Source organism: Kryptolebias marmoratus, linkage group LG13, assembly GCF_001649575.2.
Source record: "Kryptolebias marmoratus isolate JLee-2015 linkage group LG13, ASM164957v2, whole genome shotgun sequence".
NCBI lineage: Eukaryota > Metazoa > Chordata > Actinopteri > Cyprinodontiformes > Rivulidae > Kryptolebias > Kryptolebias marmoratus.
The window spans coordinates 20,514,026-20,538,273 of NC_051442.1; the positions used below are offsets into that span (position 1 = coordinate 20,514,026).

The following is a 24,248-nucleotide window of genomic DNA, read 5'->3' on the forward strand; positions in this document are numbered from 1 at the left end:
CTGGGATTGGGGCGGGGGGGAGGGGGCAGAAAAGCTCATAAAGGGAAGAGTGTGTGTGTCTAACTATGTGAGAGTGTTGAGGGGAGAGGTCTTAGTTCAGCTGCCACCTCCGCCGATATTTCTTCTCCTCGTCATCTGCCGGAGAAAAGAAAGAGGAAGAAAAGGTGAGTTTTAGGAAACACGACAAAGCTGTTTGATCAGTTTACAGTTGTGTGCTTCTGCAGGGGAGGAGAAGGATGGACGAGGAGTACCTTTTCTCAGAGGCTGAGAGAAAGACAGTTTAGGCTGGAGTGAAAATGCAGCAGAGGAGAAAAAAGAAAAGCAGGAAACAGCATCAGCAGACAGACGAAGATAAAGAGGCAGAAAACCGAACTTTTAGATTCTTAAGCAAAAGCCGACACACACCTTCTAGATGATTCCTGGAGATGTATTTCAGCGCCTCGTCCAGGAGAATGACTGGAATGGAGATCTTCAAGACCACAATCCACTGGGACCAGCGCAGAGGGGTCACCTGGAAGATCAGCTGAGGGACACACAACACGAGTTCACAACACAACCCAAACCGCCTTTTAAACTACGATGTTGAGAAACGAGTTATAACCGCTTTGGTCAAGTCTTGAAAATAAAGTTACTGTAAGCAAATCTGTTAGTGATGGGAGCATGTGTTGTTAATGACTCTCAGCTACTACGACACCAAACTGCAGCTCAAAATCTGTGAAGTTGGCCAAGTTACAGTCATTTTTGTCAGCTGGCTGTGAAGGCCATCTTAAATCAGGCTGACTCCAAAAGTAAACCAGTTGTAGATGAATTAAAACCCCTCTGATGATTTATTTATTTTGCTAAGAGATAGACAAACACACACAAGCAAAAGCAGATTCTTATCTTTAATTTCATTTTTAATAACAAGTATGCATCTTTCAGATGAAGCCACACTTTTGGAGATTTCTCTCTGACGAATACCAGTACTCACCGGCAGAGGCTCGACGTAGAGGATAAGGAAGTGGAGGGACAGAGACAGGATGATGGCTCCCAGCAGCCAAATATTGACCCAGGGAGGCATCCTCAGCAGGGACTGGTTCTCAGACAAACTGTCAGAGAGACGATGGGACCCATGAGAACATGCCGACACTTCAGCTGCTCAACCTAACCGAGCCTTCCGGAAATTCTCCTCAAGCACTCCGAGCAAAAAGCAGCTTGCACTTTAAATTACTGATTATTTTATTCTGTAGCTTTCACAATGGTAAGTCTTTCTACAGTGGTTTTACTACTTATTCTCAGGACAGTAACTCGATTTTGGCTCGAAGGGACGGCCGTCTTGTTGGACGACAGTGTCTCGTCCTTTGAATTGACTGCCTGACAGTTAATCAGAACATCAGAGCCCGACCTACCTGTTGAGTGCGTTAAACATTTCGATAGTGACCAGCACCGACAGTGCCATGGTTGTGGGGTAGCGGGACTCGAACACCTCGCAGTCTATTTCCTGGAACATGGGGTTGTGCTCGGTGCACTGCATGAAGTGTCTCTGCGAACAGAGAGACAGATGGGAGTTAGAATGTCCGGTCTGGAGTCGGTCCACACGGGACAAACCTTCCTTCAGCTTCCCGCTCGCTGCTGGGATCACTGACACGCTGACTGCTCAAATGTGTTGATTTGTTCAAATTAAAACAATACCAGCAGAACAAAACCTCAAATGAGCAGAAAAGTAAAAAAAAAATAAAACGAGGACAAAAGTAGCTAAAAGCTAAAATTAGCTAAATGGTAACTAAAAGCTACAACCAGCAAAATAGTAAAAAGCTAGAATTAGCAAAATTGCAACTAAAATCTAAAATTCAAAAAGCAACTAAAATATAACTTTGCAAAACCATAGTTAATAGCTAAAATTAAGAGCTAAAATTAGGAGGACGGTAGTGAAAAGCTAAAAGTAGCAAAGGAAGACAAAACAGAGCAAGTATGCTGAAATAGAGAAAGTTTCTGAAGGAATTAAAGACATTATAATATTTTTCTATGAGGAAGATTTTGTGAATAATGTTAAATGATTCAAAATACATAAAAATTTCCAATTCTAAAAGTAACAATACTATTTCCAATCAAGTCATGTGTTTCAAAATACAAATGGTTAAAATTGTGCAAAAAAACAAAATGACGAGTGGTTTGTAATAAAACAAAATGACGAGTGGTTTGTAAAAAACAAAATGTATGGTCAAAACCATAAACAGGAAACCATTAGTGTGAGAACTGACTCAGCCTTCATGCAACAAGTCAACAAACTGAGCTCACCAGCTGGTAGAAGGACACTTGCGGACCCTCTTCATCAAACAGGTACCACCACATCGCTGCGCTCACTGTTCCAAGACCCACATATCCTATAAGAGAAGAAACGTATATCTGACTATTATATATATATATATATATATATATATATATATATATATAGTACCTGGATCAACCCAGTCTGAAGTTTGATCTTTGCTCCTCAGATTTCCCATCTGAAGAACTTTCTCAATTTCTGAGCTTTTAATTTTGTTGCAATTTTTTTTTTTTTTTTTGTGAGCTAAACTCAAATGCAAACCTCTCTTCCTCCCCTCCATCCAGCTTTTTTTTTTTTGTTAATTTACCAAAAACCTTGTTCAGGTATCTGCAGGCTTGAAGAGCTTTTTTAATGTGGTTCTGTTCTGGTTCTTCTTCTTGTCTTAGTGGGGGGATTCTCAGTCTAATGGTGCAAGGTTCTGATGACAGACGAGTCAAAAAGCAGACATTGGTGTGTGTGTGTGTGTGTGTTTGTGTGTAGGTTTCCAGTATATTTTAAAGCTGAGACTTTCTTCTTCCTCAGTTTGCACAGCACAACACAAGAAGAGCAGTTTGTTAATTGAAACATTCTCCATGGTGAACTTGATGGTTTTATCCACTGAGTTGATGTGTGAGTTTAAATTTTGACCCCATCATCATCCACATACAGCGCCCGAGAAAGTATTCATACCCCTTGAACATTTCCGCATTTTGTCACAACTTCAAAGTACTTTACTGGGATTTTATGTGTCAGACCAACACAAAGTAGTGCATAATTGCGAAGTGGAAGGAAAAAAATACACGTTGAATTTTTAAATTTATTTTTATGAATAAAAATCTGAAAATTGCATCAGGCGGCGTGGCCTATCGCGTCAGGTAGCCAGCCAAGGCGCATCGGCTTGTACCTCTTTAGTTTTAGCCTCCGCTAGGAGCTAGCAAGCTAAAGAAACACTGTTTGATATTGTGGGTAAAAAACGAAATGGAATTAGTTTCAAGGTTGAAGTAACAGCAGCGGTGTGGGAGAACTTCGGATTCAAACCAAATGACCGAGGTGAACCGCTGAACCTTTGAGAGCCGGTATGTCGCATTTCTTTTTGAAAGTAAAGTTTATTAATCTTTGAGAGGATGTACTTGCACTATTATGTAATTATCATTACATTAGTTTAAAACGGCCTCCAAACGATATTATTGTTTATCCCAATAATTTCTGAGACAATTAATCGTCCAGTAAAATTTGTTATCGTGACAGGCCTAGTGACAGCATCATGATGTGGGGATGCTTTTCAGCAGAGACAGGGGAGCTGCTCAGAGCTGATGGGAAGACGGACAGAACTAAATGCTGGGCAATCATGAGCAAAAAAATAAAATAAAAAACTTGTAAACCTGCAGCTGATATTGTAGTAAAGGTGTTTCTACAAACCATTGACTCAGGGAGGCTGAATACAAATGCCCGTCACTCTTTTCAGATTTTTTTTTTTTTTTTTTATTGTTTTGGTAAAATTTTGAATATCAAGTGTCGTTTTCTATTCACTTCACAATTATGAGCTACTTTGTGTTTGTGGACCACAAACTTATTTTAAAAAAATTTGAAGTTTGTGGTTGTGCTGTGCCAAAATGTGGAAAACTTGAAGTGGTATGAATACGTTGAACTGTACTTGAACCAATGTCTTAGTGGAGTTTCCATGCATGAGTTCAGTGATCTGCTTTCCACTTCCTCCATGCAGATGTTGGCAGCAGTGGGTGATACTGGGTAACCCACGGCATGTCAATGGTTCAATGTGAAAAGCTTGTCGTTGGATTTGAAATAGATGAAGGAAAGGCTGAGGTCCAGGAGATTTAGTCTGGAGTGATGTTTGTTAAAAAGTCTTGAAAAAAAAAATCAAAAAAGTCCAGCTGCCCTCATCAAAATAAAAAATGTTTCCCCTGAAAAACAAACCTGCCTGGTAGAGAGTGCACTGTGAGCCATTAGCAAGAAGCCATGTTAAGTTTAGGAAAACAATAAGGAAACATTTGTGGAAAGGAGTGATTCCACACAACAAAGTGCAAAATGGAAGCTTTGTATGTTCAGAGTTGAATGGTACCTCCAATAGCGAGGTATCTGAAGAAGAGCCAGCCGGAGATGAGAGGCTCCTTAGGATTGCGTGGCGGTTTGTCCATGATGTCCAAGTCTGGGGGGTTGAAGCCCAGCGCCGTGGCAGGAAGGCCGTCCGTCACTAGATTAACCCACAGGAGCTGGACGGGAATCAAAGCCTCAGGGAGGCCCAGGATGGCCGTCAAGAAGATGCTGTGGACAGACAAACGGAGAAGTGAGGATCCAGGAGCGTCAGGTAAACTCGTGGCTTCTGATCCCACGCGCCGATCGTGTTTCGTCCTCACCAGACAACTTCCCCCACATTGGAAGAGATGAGGTATCTGATGAACTGCTTCATGTTGTTGTAGATGGCCCGCCCCTCCTCCACAGCAGCCACGATGGTGGAGAAGTTATCATCAGAAAGCACCATCTCAGACGCAGATTTGGCCACGGCTGTACCTGAACCCATGGCAATTCCAATCTCTGCCTTCTTCAGGGCGGGGGCATCATTTACACCATCTCCTGTCTGGGAGAAGCCAAGCATCGTGCATCAGAAAACACAGATCACAAGATTTTATTTGATTCTCCTAATATTATGAACTTGAAAATCAAATCAAAGACTAAAGGAAGAATTTCTGAGACTAAAAATTAATCACAAACAGGAGGATATTTTTGCAGACAAGAACTAATTTCAAAAAACAGAAAAACTTTCAGCAGAAAAAACCTCTGAAGAATAAAAGCTCAAACCACAAAACAGCACGAGGGATTAAAAGTGACAGAAAAAATGCACTAAAACCCTAAAATCAAAAATGCTGGGACTGACTGCTCAGTGACTTTGCTGAAATCTGTAGAAAAAGCTGACACTAAGTTAAAACAAGCAGTACAGAACCAAAATGAGCAAAACAGTGGCTAAAAACTAAACGTAGCAAAACTATAGTTAAAAGCTAAAATTTGCAATACTGTAACTAAAAGCTAAAATTAGCAAGAGAGTAGCTAAAAAGAGCAAAATAAGGCAAAAACAGAGCCAGAATGCTGGAGACAATTTCAGACAACAGTGTTTTAAAGGAACTGAAGGGACTTCAAGGCTTTTCTATGGGGAAAATTTTTGTTATAAAGTAAAATATTTTGAAAACTACCAAAGGTAAAAAATCCACAATAGCACACTATTCCTAATCGAGCTGAATGTTTTGATATATTAATATATAAAATAGCACAAAGTATGCAGAAATTGTTTGATTCCAAAAAACATACAGAAGAAACTATAAACAGGAAAACAGTGGGGATGTTGACACAGCTTTCACATGATTAAACTCTTCATGAAGATTGTTTTTTTTTCTCCCCAACACTGATGAGTCTAGTGAACCTCAACAAACCTGACTGTAGGTACAGACAAAGTTAAGTTTAAACAGTCCGGAGGAGCTATTTCTGTCAGGGCAGATTTCTGAAAGCAGCTTTGGTCGGCTGTGAGAGGCGGAGAACGTCTGACAGGCCAATTGGGATCTTGCTGCCTCTCTGTCCCCCCTCCCTCCGCCCCACGTCAACCCCTCCTTCTGAGACGTGTCAGATAGGAAGCAGCAGAGCAGATGACAGCTTCTGATAGTGCTCTCTGAGACGCCTCACTGACCTCTCCTCATGCATCCTTCGCTTGTTTGTCACGTAACCAACAGATGCAGAAAGGAGATGTGTTAGTCTGCCCAAAGCCCAGGAGGATTGGTTTCTCCTCACCATGGCTGTGATCTCGTCGAACGACTGCAGGTATCCGACGATCTTGGACTTGTGGGCGGGCTCGACCCGGGCGAAGCACCGCGCCTGTTTCACCGCCTCCCTCTGAGCCTCCGGCGAGAGGTCGTCGAACTCGCGGCCCGTGTAGGCCTTTCCCGCCACGTCCTCGTCCTCCCCGAAGATGCCGATGCGCCTGCAGATGGCCACGGCCGTGCCTTTGTTGTCTCCGGTGATCATGATCACCCGGATGCCTGCCTCGTTGCACAGTTTCACCGAGCCGATCACCTCCTTCCTGGGAGGGTCGAGCATTCCCACGCAGCCGACGAACGTGAGCCCCATCTGAAAGGAGGAGAGAAGGAGCTTCATTCAGAAAACAGAATTCTAGTCTGGGTTCAACGAAATGTCCCGCTCGAACGGTATTTCTGCTAAAAATATGAAAACAGGTGACTTTTCCGTAACAGTGAACCAGTTTTATCAATAAGGAGCAAAGTGTAAAAGCGTCCTCTATGTGAAAACAACAGCAGTGTAGTGTAAATGTCACGTTGTCATAACAAAGGCATTTCAGTGTCATGGACTTCCATTAGATGATGACACACACTGACTGAATGTTAAAGACTTGGTAATATTTAACAAAGGTGTCAAATCAGTTCTGGGTGTATTTGTTTCTGCAAAGGGAAAGATGAGAACTGAAACAACCAGAACAACACAGTTAGCTTGGTGTTAAAGAGCTGAGACAACAGCAAACCCAGGACGATCAGCAATATAAAGTCCTAAAAAAGGCCCAGATTGTTTGAAAGAAAGCACATCCCTCTGTCTCACCTCATACTGTGCAAACTTGCTGGAGTTTTCCAGGTCCATGTCTTCTGTGCGTGGGGGGGTGTCGTGAGTGGCCAGAGCCAGGCAGCGCAGCGTGTCCCTGCCTGTCCCCCACTCCCTGATCTTACACATGAGCTGCTCGCGCAGGCCCGGCGTCATGGTCACCTTCGCTGTTTCCACTCGCAGGTACTTGCACCTCTCGATCACACTTTCAGGGGCCCCCTGGGGGGACAAAACAACAAGCAGAGGACAAACAACCATTCATGAGAATTCACGCAAATGAAAGCAGTAAGCGGCATGTTTATGCGTCAGGTGGGAAGTTTTAGGACTTCCCGTTTACATGGTTCAGCTGCATCCTGTCATATTCCCATGTCGTTCACCTGACCTGCAGCCTCATGTCATCACTGACTAAGGAAACCAAACGTGACTTCCAGCATCATGTCTTTATCTAAAGCAGTTGGGGGATTCTTCACTAAATCTCTCTTTCATCCAGTCACTCACTTCTCTTCAGCAAACTGAAACTTATTTTAGTTGATTGTTTTCATCTGGCGTTCCTGATTTTTATAGTTCATTCATTCACAGAAATTCCCTTGTTTTTTCCTTATTATTATTATTTCTTTTGTTGACCATTTCCTGTTTTAAGTTTCCCTCTGTGACAATTTAAATTTCCTGGAAGAGTCATTTTTCACAGCCTTACCCTTTAAATCCTGCGAGCTCAACGAGCTTCTTGGCTGAGTTTTATAAACCTTTCCTTTATTTCAGCTGACAGCTCTCTGGTTGGGGTGTTTCAGCTCATTAAGCAGCTCATTAAGCAGTACTCTACCATCTGCATCTTTAGACTTGTACAAGTAAGAATTATCACAATCTTTTTCCTTATGTTAAACGTTTTTATGCAATCTGTGTGATCTAAAAAAAATAGCCATTTATTTTCATTTGGTGCCAAGGGACAAAGGGCAATAATGTTTTTGCCTGCGTCTATGTGTAGGCAATCAATTGTCTGTCTGTTAGCAAAATACGTCATGAACCATTTAACATATTTTAATGAAACTCCCAGAAAGTAACCTTCGATTGGACATCTACAAGTCATTAACTTCTAGAATCAACTAAAACTCAAGATGGACTCTAATAATAAGCGATATTAGCAAACACAAAAATGGCTGTAACTTAAACAATTTTACAGACACTGAGCTAAAATTTGGTGTAGTAGTAGCTGAGAGTCATTCACAACACGTACTCTGAGTGCTACTGCATCTCGCAAGAGGTCACAATATTGCATACAAGCTTTGACCAGAACAGCTACAACTCCTAATCATAGGATGATCTTTATTTAAAACTCTGGCATGAAAGGTGGCAGGTGACAAGTATTTAGTCAAGGAATGCCAGGGCTTTAATTTAAACAACTGCGTTTACTGACGTTTCTCCATTCAGCTGTTGAATGAAATAGTTTATTTAGTCATGTCTGTATTTACTTCTCAACAAAATAAAACAACCAAATCTTATTTTTCTGCCCAGATGTTGTATCAACTCTGCCAACAATGATGATGACGATGGCAGCATTAAGGTGTGGGGGTGCTTTTACAGGAACAAGGGGGATGGATGCAGAAAAACACAGAAATCCAGAGTGAAAAAGTTTTCCAAAGTGCTCAGGATTTCCAGCTGAGGTGAAGATTTTCATTTACTTTTTTAACAAGATAACAATCCTGAGCGTGGGCTCAGCAAATCTCTGTAATCCAGCCTAAATCTGACTCCAGATCTGAGCCCAACAGAGCATCTCTAACAGCACCTCACTGACTGAGCTTCAAGAAAAACACGGGAAACTTCGGTAAATAAACTCTGCCAAGCTTAGAAGCTAAGATTCAAGTAAATGTCCAATTTGTTTTTACCAAACACTAAGTCAGAGGAATGAAACACTTCAAACCCCCGTTTTTCTTCTTTGTTGTCAGGGAGAATCACAGACAGATCAGGAAAAAAAGAGAACTTAATCCATTTGAAAAATCATTCTGAAGCTAAACCAAAAGTGAAGAGGCTTGTTTCAGAATACTAAAATCATGCAGCCGTACCTTGATGAACATCTTGCTCTGGGATCCAGGTTTGACAGGGGTGCAGTAAACTGACATGGACTTGCGATCACGAGAAAACTCCAGAGTGAACTCCTTCTTCATCAGCTGCTTGATCACCTAATGGATAAAAAAAGAAAGACAATCTGAATAATAATATAAAAAGGAGCCAAAGTATGAACTGGGTGGCTATTTGGGCATCTGTAGGCAGCTGGTGAGAGACAAAGAGGTTAAACTGATCTGGTGACGGCTGAAGGATCACACTGACTCTCAGCCATCTTGTTTTAATCTCTGGCTGCTGTGGAAACAACCAATTAAAAACAAATAGAATCAACAGGAAACATAAAAAAGATATGAATCAGTTGGCTCAACATAATGCTGAAATATGCCCCCTTTTCTTCAGTATTATTGCTACATTTAATGCTGCACCTATTTCCTACCAGCAGGGGCCCTTCTAGTTCAGATTTTGTGCTGATGAGAGCACAGACACACACACACACACACACACACTGTGGGGAGGTGGAGCGGTTAACATTGATGGCACAGCTGGATAACTGCAGGTGGTGAGCTCACACCCCGTCAGAGGACTTCTCTATACATCTCCAGAAAACAGGAAATTAACGACAGGCTTGTTTTAGCATAGTTCGTTGCAGTTTCCTGTCTGTTTACAACCAGTAAAAAAAAAAAAGTATATAAACAAACAATATATTAAATATATTGATGCATGTCATGCTTTATCCTTCTGACTTCTCACCAGAAACTGCTAGGACTTGATGATCATCATCCCTACAGAGTGAATAAGTGGGTTTTTTACTGGCCTTTATTGACTTTAGTGAACTGAAAGAAAAGCGTCTCCCCACTGCAACAACATCGGCCTATCAATCTACTGGTCCCTCACCCTCCAGGACATTCTCTCATCCACAGGCCATCCCAGCTCTGAGTCTCACAGAAACACGACTCAGCAGCGAAAAGCTCCTTCTCTCATTTTACCACTCCCAGTTAAAGCAGCGAGGAAGTCTGCCGTCTTTACGGCTGAGAAATACTCTTATGAGAGCTGGTTTTTGTCACATAAAACAACAGAGTGGGGCAATATATCTGGATATTTATCTGACGTTTTTCAAAGCAACCTCTGTCTGAACGATCATGTTGCATTTTTACTGTAAATGACCTGCATTTGTATCACGCTTTATCTTGTCCAAGGACCCCAAAGCGCTTTACACTATATTCATTCATTCATTCATTCACCCATTCACACACTGATGGTGGCAAGCTGCATTGTAGCCACAGCTGCCCTGAGGAGGCTGACAGAAGTGAGGCTGCCATCACATTGGCTCCACCGAGCCCTCTGACCACCAACAGTAGGCAAGGCAGGTGAAGTGTCTTACCCTAGGACACAACGGCTAAGATGGGCAGAGCAGGGGTTCGAACCAGCAACCCTCCAGTCACAGGACAAACCCCTACCCAATGTCATTATGTTGTTGAAGTTGGGATATGTGGATCAATCCAAATATTGATATTAATGATACTAACGTCATGCAGCTTAAAGCTTGGAACTCTGAATGTCTTTAACTTCAAAATAAAAGTCTGGTTGGTTTGTCTTTTAATTAAATAATTTATTTTTTACTTTTTAAGTTTGCCATGTCCTGGATGACTGAGAACCTACACCAACAAATGATACCAACAATGGTGTCATATCGTATCAATACTAGAGTGATGTAATCAATGCTCGAGTTTGTTTCGCTCCTCTACTTTCCAAAAATAAAAAATAAAAATATTCATTGTCAAACGAACATCCGTATGTGCTCACCGAGTTGCAGGCCCCGGCACGTTCCACCTTCGTGAGTCCCGACAGGTCCGTCTTGAAGACGTTCATCTTCTCCACTAAGGTGGTGAGAGCCGTTTCTGTGGCCTCGCCCACCTTCTCATAAACCCCTTTAGCCTGCAAGAGAAGACCCGATCGTTAAAACATGCTGCTTCTATTCGAAAGGCATCTTAATCGAGTGAAATTGGACCAATACTTGGGACAAACACTGAACCTTTGAGTCACACATGCAGAGGTTTGAGCCTTGGTCAGCTGAAGCGGCTGACATTATGCAGTAATGGGATCGCACACATCATTTTGTTTGTGTGACCAGCCGTAGACGGTAATAAAACACCTCGTTTCCCTCCAGCATCCTCTCCTTCTGGTTTACTGCTCTTATCCTAGACCATGCTTTCTTTTCTTTTTAAAAACAAGTGAGTCAAACTGGTGGTGGAGCAGCTATTTGTGCAATCTGAAATCTTAGAGAGGATCCATGAAGGCTGAGAACTGCTTTATTCCTGGCCTCTCTGCTCAGCGTGGTTACCATGATAACATGGCAACGACAAAAAGGTGAGAAAAGCAGTCCAAATCTGAGGGAGAGGAGTTAATACGTGAGAGTAAAATTAGCTCAGCTGAAGGAGAGAAGGCTGAGTGTAACCAAATGGTGTCTTTTATTATTGTTTGTGTACATACTGTAAAAGAACTCACTAAAAAGTCGCTCTAATCACAGGTTCCTGAAAAAAGGTACTTCTCCAGACTCAGATTTTCTAAGTCAAAAACATCTGTAAATTCACAGTTATTTACCATGTTTGGACAGTGGTGCATCTTTATCATTTGAATATTTGTGTAAAATTATTGGGTGTGAGAAAATTCCCCCTTATCAATTGTAGTTCCCCCCTCCGTCAGACAAAGAATGTGTTAATTAAACATGATCAGTGTTCTTATTTAGAGTAAGGCGGTCTCTGTAGGACACTATGTATTATTTAAATTGGATGAATATGATATTATAGTATTGGGGACAAATTCTAACTTGCTGCTACCTTAGAGACACCCCATTAACAGAGATGATTGGTTTTTTCCATCTGCCCTTCTCGGATATAGACTATTAAGAGTACTGGTAAGCGCGGGGGGAACTAGAAATTTGGAAATTTTTTTCCCTTTTACCAAACTGTGATCCCAAAACTGTATCGAGCCATGACTTATCCATCTTGTTACACCCCTATTGGCTTTTCAATGCTTCTTGTGAGGATAAACAGTTACCTGCCACCACGAAAGCGGTGTGTTCTTCCTTAAACACTGCTCTATGTTAAAAAAAACATTAATTTAAAGTTTTTGTTTACCTAGCATAATGAACAAACTGACAAAAGGGAGAAATAGTTGAAATTGTGGTGATTTTGGTAATTTTTTATAAAGTCGAAACTAGATGTTTACATACACTGTATAAAACAAATTTTGTTCCCACTGTCTGACATTAAATCACACTAAATCTTTTCTGTTTTAGAGCAGTTTAGATTACCTAAATTATTTATATTTGCTGAATGCCTGAATAATGAGAGAGATAATTGTTTTATTACTTTGTTCAAAGTTACAAGATTACTGGTACAGATTCCAGATGTCTGAAGGTTCATCTGTTCAAACAATGAACACCATGGGAACGTCCTGCTGTCATACAGCTGAGGAAGGAGACGGGTTCTGTGGTCCTGAAATGAATTTGTTTTGATGTGAAACCTAAAGACCTTGTGAAGATGCTGCTGAAGCTGGTCAGAGAGTCATTCTCCACAGAGAAACCAGTCTTGAACCAACATGAGCTGAAAGGCCACTCAGAGAGGAAGAAGCCACGAGTCCCACAGAAACAGAAAAGAGACAGATTACAGTTTCTAAATGCACACAGGGACAAAGACTTTAATGACTGGAGACATGTTCTCTGGTCTGATGAAACTAAAATTGAACTGTTTGACCATAATGACCATCTTTCCATATGGAGGTAAAAGAGGGACACTTGCTCCGCCCTAATGTGAAGCACGGGGGTGGCAGCATAATGATGTGGGGGTGAATTGATGTAGGAGAGACTGGTGAACCTTAGACGACATCATGAGAAAAGATCATCATGTGGAAATATTAAAGCAACATCTAAAGACATCAGTCAGGAAGTTAAAGTTTGGACAAAAATGGGTTTTCTAATGGACAACAACCCTGAGCATCCTGACAAGTTAGTTACAAAGTAGCTTAAGGTCAACAAAGTTGGTGTTTTAGAACGGCCATCACAAAGACCTGATCTCAGTCCCAGAGAAACTTTGTGAGCAGAGCTGAAAAGAAAACAAACCTGATTCAGTTCCTCCAGTTCTGTCAGGAGGAATGGGACAAAACTACAGCAAACTACAGGGAGAAGATTGTGGAAAGAAACCCAAAATGTTTGACCCAAGTCAGACAGATTATAGGCAATGCTTCCAAATACTAAAGAAATATGTGCAAAATTGTTACTTTGAAGAAAATAATACTAAATATAAGCAATACTAAAAATAATTTAAAAAACTTTGGAAATGCCATCTGACCTAAAATTTAATGTCAGACAGCAAGGAAAAAATGGTTCTCTCTCTCTCTTTTTTTTTAAACATCTAATTTCAACTGTACATAGTCAGTGTGAAAAATGTCATTCTTTTTTAAGCAGATTTTGAGAAAATTAGATTTTTAGGTTTTAGAAAATGCAACAGTGAACAGAGGGTGAACGCACTCATGTTTTTCCATACTCAGTTTTTCTTTTTTCGATATTTATCCAGACCTAGAAATGACTAAAATCAAATTCCGCACTTTTAAAACCTCAGCACACAACACCGTATCCATTACTGTTTTACATGGCAACTTAAAAAAAAAGAAAAGTGAAGGACCTCGTTGTAATCCAGAGAGGAGTCGTTGCACATTGAGCAGACAGTGGCCAACTCCAGAAGCCCATCAAAGTCTCCACACTGGATGGGCTTGGTGCCTTTAAGTCTGAAGGAAAAAAAAACAAAAAACAGGCATCAACTCAGGCAGGTGTCAATCTCATCTCGCGCACAGTGACCTTGTGAAAACTTTTGCTGACAGCGGGCCGTTTCGCTCTGCAGAGTTGGCTGTGCGGTAGTAAACAGAGAGCGGCGGCACGTGCGCGGTTCTAACAGGTAGTTCTGACTGCATGACAACCACGGAGCTGGTCCCTGCAGAGACTGTTGCTAGCAAAGCTCCCACACAGAAACCCACACTGTGCTGTTATGAAACTGACAGGGACGCGTCGAGTCAGGATGCCGTACTGACTGAAACAGTGGAATAAACAGCACGCATACACAACGACCCGCTGAAATCCTCCTACTGTTTAATGGACAGCCACCTACCTGCACACCTCCACAAACACGCATCAAGGAGGAAAGCATAAGAATCTGACAAAGCAGAAAAATATGTCCTCAAAGATGAAACCAATTATGTTCATGTTCGCTTTAAGAACAGAAACAAAAACAAAACCCAGAAACGCTACGTCTCAGAGTTCTGATTGGTAACATGACGACAGAAAAAGAGAGTAGAGGACTATTTTTGGTTAAAATCTGCATGTCTATAGACAACCCGATGGGGGCAGCCATTATGTGTTCCCGACAGAAAGTAATCAATGTGTGACACTCACATTTGTCCCTCGGGAGCGTACGTAGACCCAGTTATTGAGAACTCGTGCAGGGTGCAGCTGGACTCCTCCGCTTTATCTGCAACGAACATCTGTGAGAGGAGAAAAAGCGAGCAGACGAGTTGGTTAATTAGTCAGAGCCGAGCCTGAATCTCTGCTGCTGCGGCTGCCGACCGCTTTTTAAAAAGGTTATAGGAAGAGTCAAAAGACACAATCTGTACAAGCCTAACGATGTCTTGGCGAAGAAAACACTATTTTCAGGGGATTACTAAAAGTAGCAGAAGTGTTGACCCCCTCGCTTGTGTTTTATTTTATTTTATTTTATTGTTTTACATTTAGAATTAAAATGGCTTTTCAGTTTGAGTATATGTAATAGATCTACAAAAAACACTTCAGATTATTTAAAAATAATTTTTCAAGATCTAAAACTGAAAAGTGATGCATACATTTGTATTCAGCCTCTTTGTTTCGAAGCCCAACCATCACCACCTTTACTTCCAAGGAGGTTATGTTTTTAGTTAAACAAGATGTACCTGTGGGTAGTCAAAGACTCAGATGATCTCTGTATAAGTACACCTGTTCTGAATCAACACCACTGCAGGAAATCAAAGTAGTAAGGTGTACAACCAAACCAGAGACACCACACAGACCAAGGAACCCTCCACATATGTCAGAGATTAGGTTGTAGAGAAGTATATTGTCGTTTTCGGAAGAACATGTAGTTTTACAAATGTAACTTTTACTGCATCATTGCTGACATTTTCCTCTGTTTATTCCAATAAAAATACAGTGATCAGATCTGAAGTTCACCTCAGCTGTATGTTCAAATACTCAAAACAAAGAAAAAAATAAAACAGCAGGAAAGCCTGGATATTCCAAAATCCAGTAGATGCTCTACAAATAGGTTGTCATGGAGTTTGAGCTCCTATATAAAACATGAAGTTTTATTTTAAATGCTGTGACAGCCAGTCGACTAATTGCAGCTGAGAGAAGCAGTCAAATGACACTTCACACCCCCAAGCTCTGCAGGGTAACACTTTTTCCTTGTCGATGTGAGAAATAAAAAATACTCATCCAAAATATGATGGAAACAAACAGGCTGACTGTGCTAAGATAAGACAGAATAGGAATAACAATTAGTTTGTTTTGTCAACAGATATACCTATTGTTTCAGCGACAAATTTGCTCAAATAGTATGTCTAGGAACTACCTGAAGTAAACACAGGTGTGGCCGGATCTACCATGGTGGACTTTAAGCTGCTTATAACATGATGGATTTGTAGTTAGACGCAAGTCATTTGATGTTCCTATGGTCTGTTATTTGAACATTTTTAGTGAATCTACAAATTCGCAAAATCCAACAATCTCCCATTAGGTCTCTAAGGTCTGGTAACCTCTAATCTACTTCTGTGTTTTAAACGGGACGGCTGTGGCTCAGTGTTTAGAGCAGTCGTCCAATGAGAGAGTTGGAGGTGCAACTCCACCAGTATGCCATATGTTGAAACCTCCCTGGGCAACTTACTGAACCCCTCATTGCCTCCAACGTGGTTCCATCGGTGTATGAATGGAGTTTAAAGCACTGATTAAACTCTATAAAATGATTTATTCAGATTAGCTTTGTAGAGATTCAGTGTGTGTGGATGGTTAAATGAGAACACGGCGCTTTGAGTGGCCTGGTTGGCTAGAAAGGCGCAATGTGAGTACAGTCCACTTACCATTTTAAAAAAAAGATGGTCATTGTGATGGAGACCAGGGGCTCCATCCCCATTAATTTATAGAATAGATATTTTTTGTTTCATTTCTTTATTTCAGTTTGAGTTGTGTTAATTGGGGTTTACCTTCCTGGTGTGTCTCCTGGGGAAGGGTGGAGCATACCATTTGAGCAGGAAGGATAATGCTCTAAAGTTATGTTAAGTTTGATTTATGTTAAGTTTGATTTAAGTTCTTGATTGAATTTAGGATTAGTTGTTTTAGGTTGCATGTATGTAAATATTTATTTGTACCCTTTATTTTGTGTTGAGTTGTAAATAATTTGTTGTTGTTTTGTCACCCCTTCACCTGGTGTGGGTGGAGGAGGCCAGGAGCTAAAGCCAGCTGCTGTGCTTGGCAGTATGAGATGGGTGTCGGTGAGTTGGTGAACTGCAGCCCCAATAAAGAATACTTCACCAAATCCTGTTGGTTGCCTCACCTCCTTTGAATGCAGTGCCGCCCGTGGAGGGTGACAAGTGGTGTCAGAAGTGGGATTTTGGAGGAACAATGAGGCAATGATGACCAGAGGTGGAAAAAGAAATAATGAGGCTGAGACTCAAGACAGTACTACAACTATGAGTGGAGCTGAGGCTGCTTCTGGTGCTAGCACTGATGACAAATTGGATCAGCTGGCAAGCCTTGTCCAATCATTGAGGCAATCTCAAACTGCCAGAGACCAGCAGATTGAGAAGGAATCAGCACGCCAAGAAGTGAGATGGAAGAATTTACAACATCAGTTTCGACAACTCCAGGCTCATGTGGAGGAACTGAAAGAGGAACGACAGCATGATGGTGACAACATGGAGGAAGATCCTCAGACTTATGATGATCAAGGAGATGATGATGAACAAAGTCAGATGTCCTACCAACTACCAGCTGTACAGAGGGAGCCAAAGCTGCTTCCACTGACTTCTGATGATGATGTGGAGCACTTCTTAACAACTTTTGAAAGGATGGCTAAGGTATGTCAGTGGCCTAAAGAAGAGTGGGCGGTCCGACTGGTTCCACTACTTACTGGGAAAGCACGTAGTGCTTATGTGCTGATGGACATTGCACATTCTCACATTTATGACAAGGTGAAAGATGCCATATTGACCAAATATGAGATAACTGCCGACACCTACAGAAGGAGGTTTCGATCCCTGGACATTCATCAGGGTGAGACACCAAAAGAACTTTATGTTCGACTCAAGGACATGTTCTATAAGTGGGTCAAACCAGAGAAGTCAACAGTGAAGGACATTTCAGAACTGATGATCATGGAGCAGTTCCTCAGGATGGTGAATCCGGACTTGGAGGTGTGGATTAGAGAACGAGCCCCAAAGTCTGCAGATGAGGCTGCAAGTTTGGCAGAAGTCTTTTTGTCAGCAAGGACGGGAGCCAGAAGAACCAACTTTGGGCGTGACAACTTTCCTGCAGGAAGAAGTAAGTCTGATGGGGGTGAAAGGGGTGGTGCTATAGGTCAGACTAGGAGTTTTTCAGCTACTAAGTCATATTCTGTGGCTAAACCCAATCCTGCTAAGAATTACTCCTCCTCAAAGCAAGATGTAAGGTGTTTTCAGTGTAACAGGATAGGTCATACACAGTACACATGTCCTGCCACTACACGGAGTAAGCCCTCTCTTCTATGTTCAGTTCCCAGACCACCTTCCCCCTCCCCCGCCCAAGAACTGGCTCACACAGTCCCTGTGCTAGTAAATGGTCAACGTGAAACAGCTTTATTAGACACAGGAAGTTTCAAATCTGTAGTTCTTTCTAGCTTGGTGCCAAGAGAGCAGTGGAGTGATACTAAGACAAAAATAAGTTGCATCCATGGTGACGAAATGGAGTATCCTGTAGCTGAGATTTATTTAACTATAGGAGGACAAACATTTTTATTACCTGTAGCATTAGCACCAAGGCTACCCTATGCTGTCGTTTTAGGCTTGGATGTTCCCACATTAACTGATTTAGTGTCAAGCACAGAAGTAGAACTTTCTTCTCCAATCTGGAGCTTGGTCACTACTAGAGCTCAGAAAGCACAGAACCCACTTCAAGAATTACCATTCTATGATGTGGAACTGGAGGTGGGCCCAGTAAAACCATCTAAATCCAGAGCTGAAAGGAGAAAGGACAAGTTTTTAGGTACAGTCAGAATGGAGGTGGATGAAAAGATGAAACCCTGCCATTTATTTGACTTTGATATTCCTTCAGATATTTCTGCCTATCAGAGGTCAGACCCAACATTAAAACCATGGTTTGATAAGGTTACTGAAGTTGAGGGAAAGAAGCAGGGAAAAGTAAGTGTCTTGGAAGATGCAACTTATGTGGTGCGGAATGGTGTCCTTTATCAGGTCAAAGGTGAATCAGAAGCCATTGCTTTGCCACAGCAGCTGAGGGGAAAAGTGATGGAACTCGGTCATTCAGTTCCTTGGGCTGGGCACCTTGGGTTCCAGAAATCCCTTCATAGAATAGCCAGTCGGTTTGTGTGGCCAGGCATGTACACACAAGTGCAACAATTTTGCTCTTCCTGTCACACATGTCAGTTGACGACCAACAGAGGTGTATCTAGAGCTCATCTACAGCCATTACCTATCATAGAGACACCATTTGAAAGGATAGGAATGGATGTTGTGGGTCCTCTGGAGAAAAGCTCCTCCGGTAACCGTTACATTCTGGTTATCTGTGATTACGCTACTAGATACCCCGAGGCTTTTCCTTTAAGATCAGTGAAAGCTAAACAAGTGGCTAACTGTTTGCTGCATCTGTTTTCACGTGTAGGCATCCCTAAAGAAATCCTTACAGACTGTGGGACTAATTTTCGGTCAAAACTCTTAAAGCAGGTTTATCAGTTGTTAGGTATAAAGGGTATAAACACCACCCCATACCACCCCCAGTCAGATGGACTGGTTGAACGTTTTAACCAAACGCTGAAGAACATGCTGCGGAAGTTTGTTTCAGAGACTGGCACAGACTGGGACAAGTGGCTGCCCTATATGCTTTTTGCATATAGAGAGGTTCCACAAGCATCAACTGGATTCTCTCCATTCGAGTTGCTGTATGGGCGACAGGTGAGGGGACCGTTGGATCTTCTTAAAGAACAATGGGAGAGCCAAAGTCCATCGGGTGAGCATGTGGTGTCCTATGTGATAAAAATGAGAGAGAAACTGGAGCAAATGGCTGTGTTGGCACATCAACACATGAAGGCAGCTCAAACTAAACAGAAAACCTGGTATGATAAAAATGCCAGGGAGAGGAGCTTACATCCTGGACAGCAAGTGTTGTTGTTGCTCCCCACTAGTGACAATAAGCTTCTTGCTAAATGGCAGGGCCCGTATGAGGTCACACGACGTGTCGGGAAGCTTAGTTATGAACTGTATATGCCTGAAAGGAAGAAGAAACATCAAACCTTCCATGTTAATCTTCTGAAACAATACCACAGGTCACCACCACAGTTTGCTATGTCATCTGCTTCGCAGTCATCTCAACAGGATCCATTGCAGAGTGAGGAGCATGCAGAGACTGTTTTGCCCCACCTCTTTGTGCGTGTGGTGGATGATGAAGAGGAAGATGAGCTATTTTTTCCAGCCTGTAGCTCTGTACCGGTTTCAATTTCTCTCTCTCATCTCCAGCATTCCCAGCAGCAGGACATAAAGCCCCTTTTGGATCCAGAGCTGTTTCAGGAAAAACCTGGGTTCACAAGCCTGATACAGCACAAGGTTCACCTCAGAGATGACGCTGCGCCTCGCAGGAAGTTCTACAGGGTTCCAGAACGTCTTGTCCCACAACTCAAGAATGAGATGCAGTTCATGTTGGAGCTGGGGATCATTGAGCCCTCTGTGAGTGAATGGTGCAGTCCAGTAGTGCTAGTACCAAAAAAGGATGGCACTTTAAGATTTTGTATTGATTTTAGATACCTCAATAGTGTCTCTAAGTTTGACCCCTATCCAATGCCTCGCATTGATGAACTTTTGGAGAGAGTGGGGAGGTGTAATTTTATTACCACACTTGACCTCAGCAAGGGCTACTGGCAACTGGCCCTGGCATCAGAGGCGAAAGAGTTGACTGCTTTTAAAACACCTTTTGGGGTTTTCCAGTTCAAGGTGATGCCCTTTGGCCTACAGGGGGCACCAGCGACGTTTCAGCGCCTCATGGACCAGGTGCTGATGGAGGCATCTGACTTTGCTGCAGCATACCTGGATGATGTGGTGATTTTCAGCCAGACGTGGGAGGAGCATGTTAATCATCTGCAGCATGTTTTACAGCTCATCAGTTCTGCGGGGCTCACAATTAACCCTCACAAGTGTAAGTTGGCTCAGAGGCAGGTAGAGTACCTAGGTTATGTAGTGGGACATGGACAAGTTAGACCTCAAGTAGGGAAAGTAGAAGCTATTCACACGTACCCAGTTCCTACAACTAAAAGGAAGGTCCGTGCTTTTGTTGGCTTAGTGGGGTGGTACAGTAAGTTCATTCCCCATTTTGCAGAGAGGGCTGCTGTTCTTACAGATTTAACAAAAGTCTCTGCGTCAAATAAAGTCAAGTGGACTGAGAAATGTGATAAAGCTTTTAAGGACCTGAAGTCTGCAATCTCCAGTGACTCTGTTCTCTACAGTCCAGACTTTGATGTCCCGTTTATACTGCAAACTGATGCCTCTGGAGTAGGCCTTGGTGGAGTGTTGATGCAGGACATTGATGGTGAGAGACATCCTATTGTTTTTCTCAGCAGGAAACTTCAGGACAGAGAGACCAGGTATTCCACAGTTGAAAAAGAATGCCTCGCAGTTAAGTGGGCTGTGGAATCACTACGGTACTATTTGTTGGGGCGCCATTTTACCCTTGAAACAGATCATAGGGCGCTGAAATGGTTGCACCAAATGAAAGACTCTAATATGCGTATCGCAAGATGGTATCTGTCATTGCAGCCTTTTGATTTTACAGTGCAATATCGGTCAGGGAAGTCTAACCTTGTTGCTGACTGTCTGTCTAGAATGTATGAGGATTGAACAACTGTTGTCCTGGGTGAAGGGGGGAGGAAATGTGATGGAGACCAGGGGCTCCATCCCCATTAATTTATAGAATAGATATTTTTTGTTTCATTTCTTTATTTCAGTTTGAGTTGTGTTAATTGGGGTTTACCTTCCTGGTGTGTCTCCTGGGGAAGGGTGGAGCATACCATTTGAGCAGGAAGGATAATGCTCTAAAGTTATGTTAAGTTTGATTTATGTTAAGTTTGATTTAAGTTCTTGATTGAATTTAGGATTAGTTGTTTTAGGTTGCATGTATGTAAATATTTATTTGTACCCTTTATTTTGTGTTGAGTTGTAAATAATTTGTTGTTGTTTTGTCACCCCTTCACCTGGTGTGGGTGGAGGAGGCCAGGAGCTAAAGCCAGCTGCTGTGCTTGGCAGTGGGAGATGGGTGTCGGTGAGTTGGTGAACTGCAGCCCCAATAAAGAATACTTCACCAAATCCTGTTGGTTGCCTCACCTCCTTTGAATGCAGTGTCGCCCGTGGAGGGTGACAGTCATGAACCCAAAGATTTTAGCAGAGGCAAAAAGAGCAACATAAGGAATAAACTACAAATGTTCTTTTACAGTGCCTTAAAGAAGTGTTAATACTAGAGTTTGGCGATAGGCTAAAATTTTCCTATCAGCCATCATCAGTACAAATGATGACTAGAGATACATTTGTGCAGGTGTCTAAGCTTTTTATTTTTATTTTTTTGGGAATAGGTGCGGATCAGACAATCTATGTTCTGCGTACAACTGTGGAAGCAGGCCATATGTGGCCAAATAAAAAATATATGTACAAAAGGTATTGATTTGGTAATGTTTTGGTATTAAAACAGGAAGTTACTCAAAATGTTTGACGTGAAATATACCAGCCCTTAGCTGATATTAGGAGCTCTGGACATCTTTATCACGCCGAGAACAAACATGTGGTTAACCTCAAACATTGTGCCCTTATTGTCGTCAGCACAATATTTTTCAATGTTGGAACTTGCAGGAAAAACATCTTGAAACAACTTGTTTCCAGTGCAGAACAGCAGAAACAGTTGTATTTATACTAAGATTAAATTACACACAGGTGGACTCTATTTATGAATTAGGTGGCTTCTGATGGTAATTAGTTGCACTGAACTTTAGTTTGGGGTAAAAAAAATGATTAAAATGCGTTGGTTTATCACATAAAATCTCAGTCAAATACTTTAAAGTCTGTGATTGTAACTTGGGGTGTGAATAATTTTTCAAGACACTATCGTGATCTGAGCCACTGGGATCTCCAGGGAAACAGGGCACAGTGTGATCCATGTGACTCAGTGATTCGAGCAGAAGTTTTTATGCTTTTTTTTTCTCTCTCCACTCACTTCCTCTGAGGTTATGTGGGGATTCGCGGTGAGTAACCCTTTTCACAGCATCTGCAATAGAGAGTGTGTAAGTGAAGAGAAAAGGGAAGTGCGGTGTCTGGATAGCAAGGGGAATCCCTAGAAATCCCAACACTGTGGGGATACCCCTTACGCAAGGCGCTGCCAGGACAGCTGGCTGCAGCCCAGTCCACACGAACACAGACAATAATTCACAGCAGCGATTAAAGTATAATATACACCCAACGGGGGAAGAGTTACATTTTCTTATCTTCAGGAAACAGCATGCTGAAAAAGAAAACAGAGGGGGAAGTTTCATTATCCTCTATGAGAATATGAACATGTGTGCATGCCTTCTTATCTCACAGCAAAGAGCCGCCAGCCAGGGAGTATGGGAGGCAGAAGAAAGTCAATATTCACCGGTGTCAGTCTGTTAATTCTTTTTTTTTTTCTCCTCTGGCTGAGAGGCTTTCAGGGCTGTGGTAAGATCACTCCTCCATGCCCCTCCTGCTGCAGGGAACTCCCTGCTGCTACGCACTAATCCTGCAGACACTCCACGTCATCTTGGGAGGGAAGGAAGTGCGAGCATTTGTACAAAACGAACCCTCTGACAAACAGAAAATGCAGATTCCCTCTGACTCCATTGTGAAACGATCAGTTTTAGGACATTATCCCCCATCGACAGAAAACAAAAAGGGGGTGAAAATGTTTTTGCACGTGGCTGTTGGCAAAATACCTTATGAACCACTGGATCACTGGATGTACATCTACGATTGATTAACATCTGGAGCCCATCCAATTCAAAATGGCTGCCAGAGCCAACTGACTTTAGAAAACACTAAAATGGCTATAACATTTTGGGCACAGGCAATCAAATTTTTAAAAATTTCTATCCACAACAAAAAAGCTGACTGGTTATCTGGAGTTTGGTATTTTATGACTTCTCTTTTTGTTACGGATTGTGTGTTTTACGTTTTCTTAGCTTCGTCAGATTAGGCGTGTTCGATTGGATCAGATTATATTGATTCTAAAATTTGTAATGATTGTTCCTCAGAGGGTGACTTTCCCTTCACAAATGATACGTAAATACATGATCTCAAGCGCTGGGTCTTTCTGACCCGCCTGTTTCCTGCTGTCAGCGGGACCATCCGTACATCTCAGTCCGTTTGCTCTGAATAAACACTCAACTCTAAAACAGTGGAAGACTCGGTCCAGTCAGTTCTTACATGACAAAGTGATCTCAAGCTAATAAAAATTTGTTACTTTAGTAAAATAAAGCATTCACTGAAGGAATGAAAAGGTGCTACCATATCAAATTTTAGCTCAATATATGTAAACAACATGACTAAAAAACAGCTGAATAAGGTCAGTGAGTGGCAGCCATCTTGAATTGGACTGAATAAAAAAGTTAATCAGTTGTAGATGTACACACAGTGATTACCTTTTAAAAAGTTTTATTAAATCTTAATAGTGGTTTATATTTTGCAGACAAACATGGCCGACTCCAACTTAAAGACAAGGTTTTATGCAAAGATTTTGTGCAATGAGAAGAACTTAAAGTATGTCTTTTGAATCACTCTCAGCTACTACCGCACCAGATTTTAGCTCAATATCTGTAATGCTGTCTGAAATAAGTAAGGTCTGTTTTCAGTAAATTGTCTGTTTTGTAAGGTCAGTTTGTTTTAGTGGCCATCTTGAATTGGACTTCAACAGTTAATCAGTCGTAGATGTACAGCCAATGGTTATTGCCAGAAAGTT

At 41.9% G+C, this 24,248-nt stretch overlaps 1 protein-coding gene across 1 annotated transcript in view; it reads right to left on the bottom strand.

Annotated features, from left to right (window-relative positions):
• Window positions 1-24,248, bottom strand: part of atp2a3 (ATPase sarcoplasmic/endoplasmic reticulum Ca2+ transporting 3) — a 58,624-nt gene continuing 34,376 nt past the window's right edge. The window contains exons 9-21 of the mRNA XM_017412654.3: window positions 14,403-14,491; window positions 13,639-13,741; window positions 10,760-10,891; window positions 8,956-9,072; window positions 6,899-7,117; window positions 6,083-6,418; window positions 4,663-4,883; window positions 4,368-4,570; window positions 2,278-2,363; window positions 1,389-1,522; window positions 971-1,088; window positions 406-523; window positions 1-135 (exon numbers count right to left, since the gene is read on the bottom strand). Of these exons, the coding sequence (XP_017268143.1) occupies window positions 92-135; window positions 406-523; window positions 971-1,088; window positions 1,389-1,522; window positions 2,278-2,363; window positions 4,368-4,570; window positions 4,663-4,883; window positions 6,083-6,418; window positions 6,899-7,117; window positions 8,956-9,072; window positions 10,760-10,891; window positions 13,639-13,741; window positions 14,403-14,491 (1,920 nt within the window). The 3' untranslated portion in view covers window positions 1-91. The remainder of the gene's footprint in view (window positions 136-405; window positions 524-970; window positions 1,089-1,388; window positions 1,523-2,277; window positions 2,364-4,367; window positions 4,571-4,662; window positions 4,884-6,082; window positions 6,419-6,898; window positions 7,118-8,955; window positions 9,073-10,759; window positions 10,892-13,638; window positions 13,742-14,402; window positions 14,492-24,248) is intronic.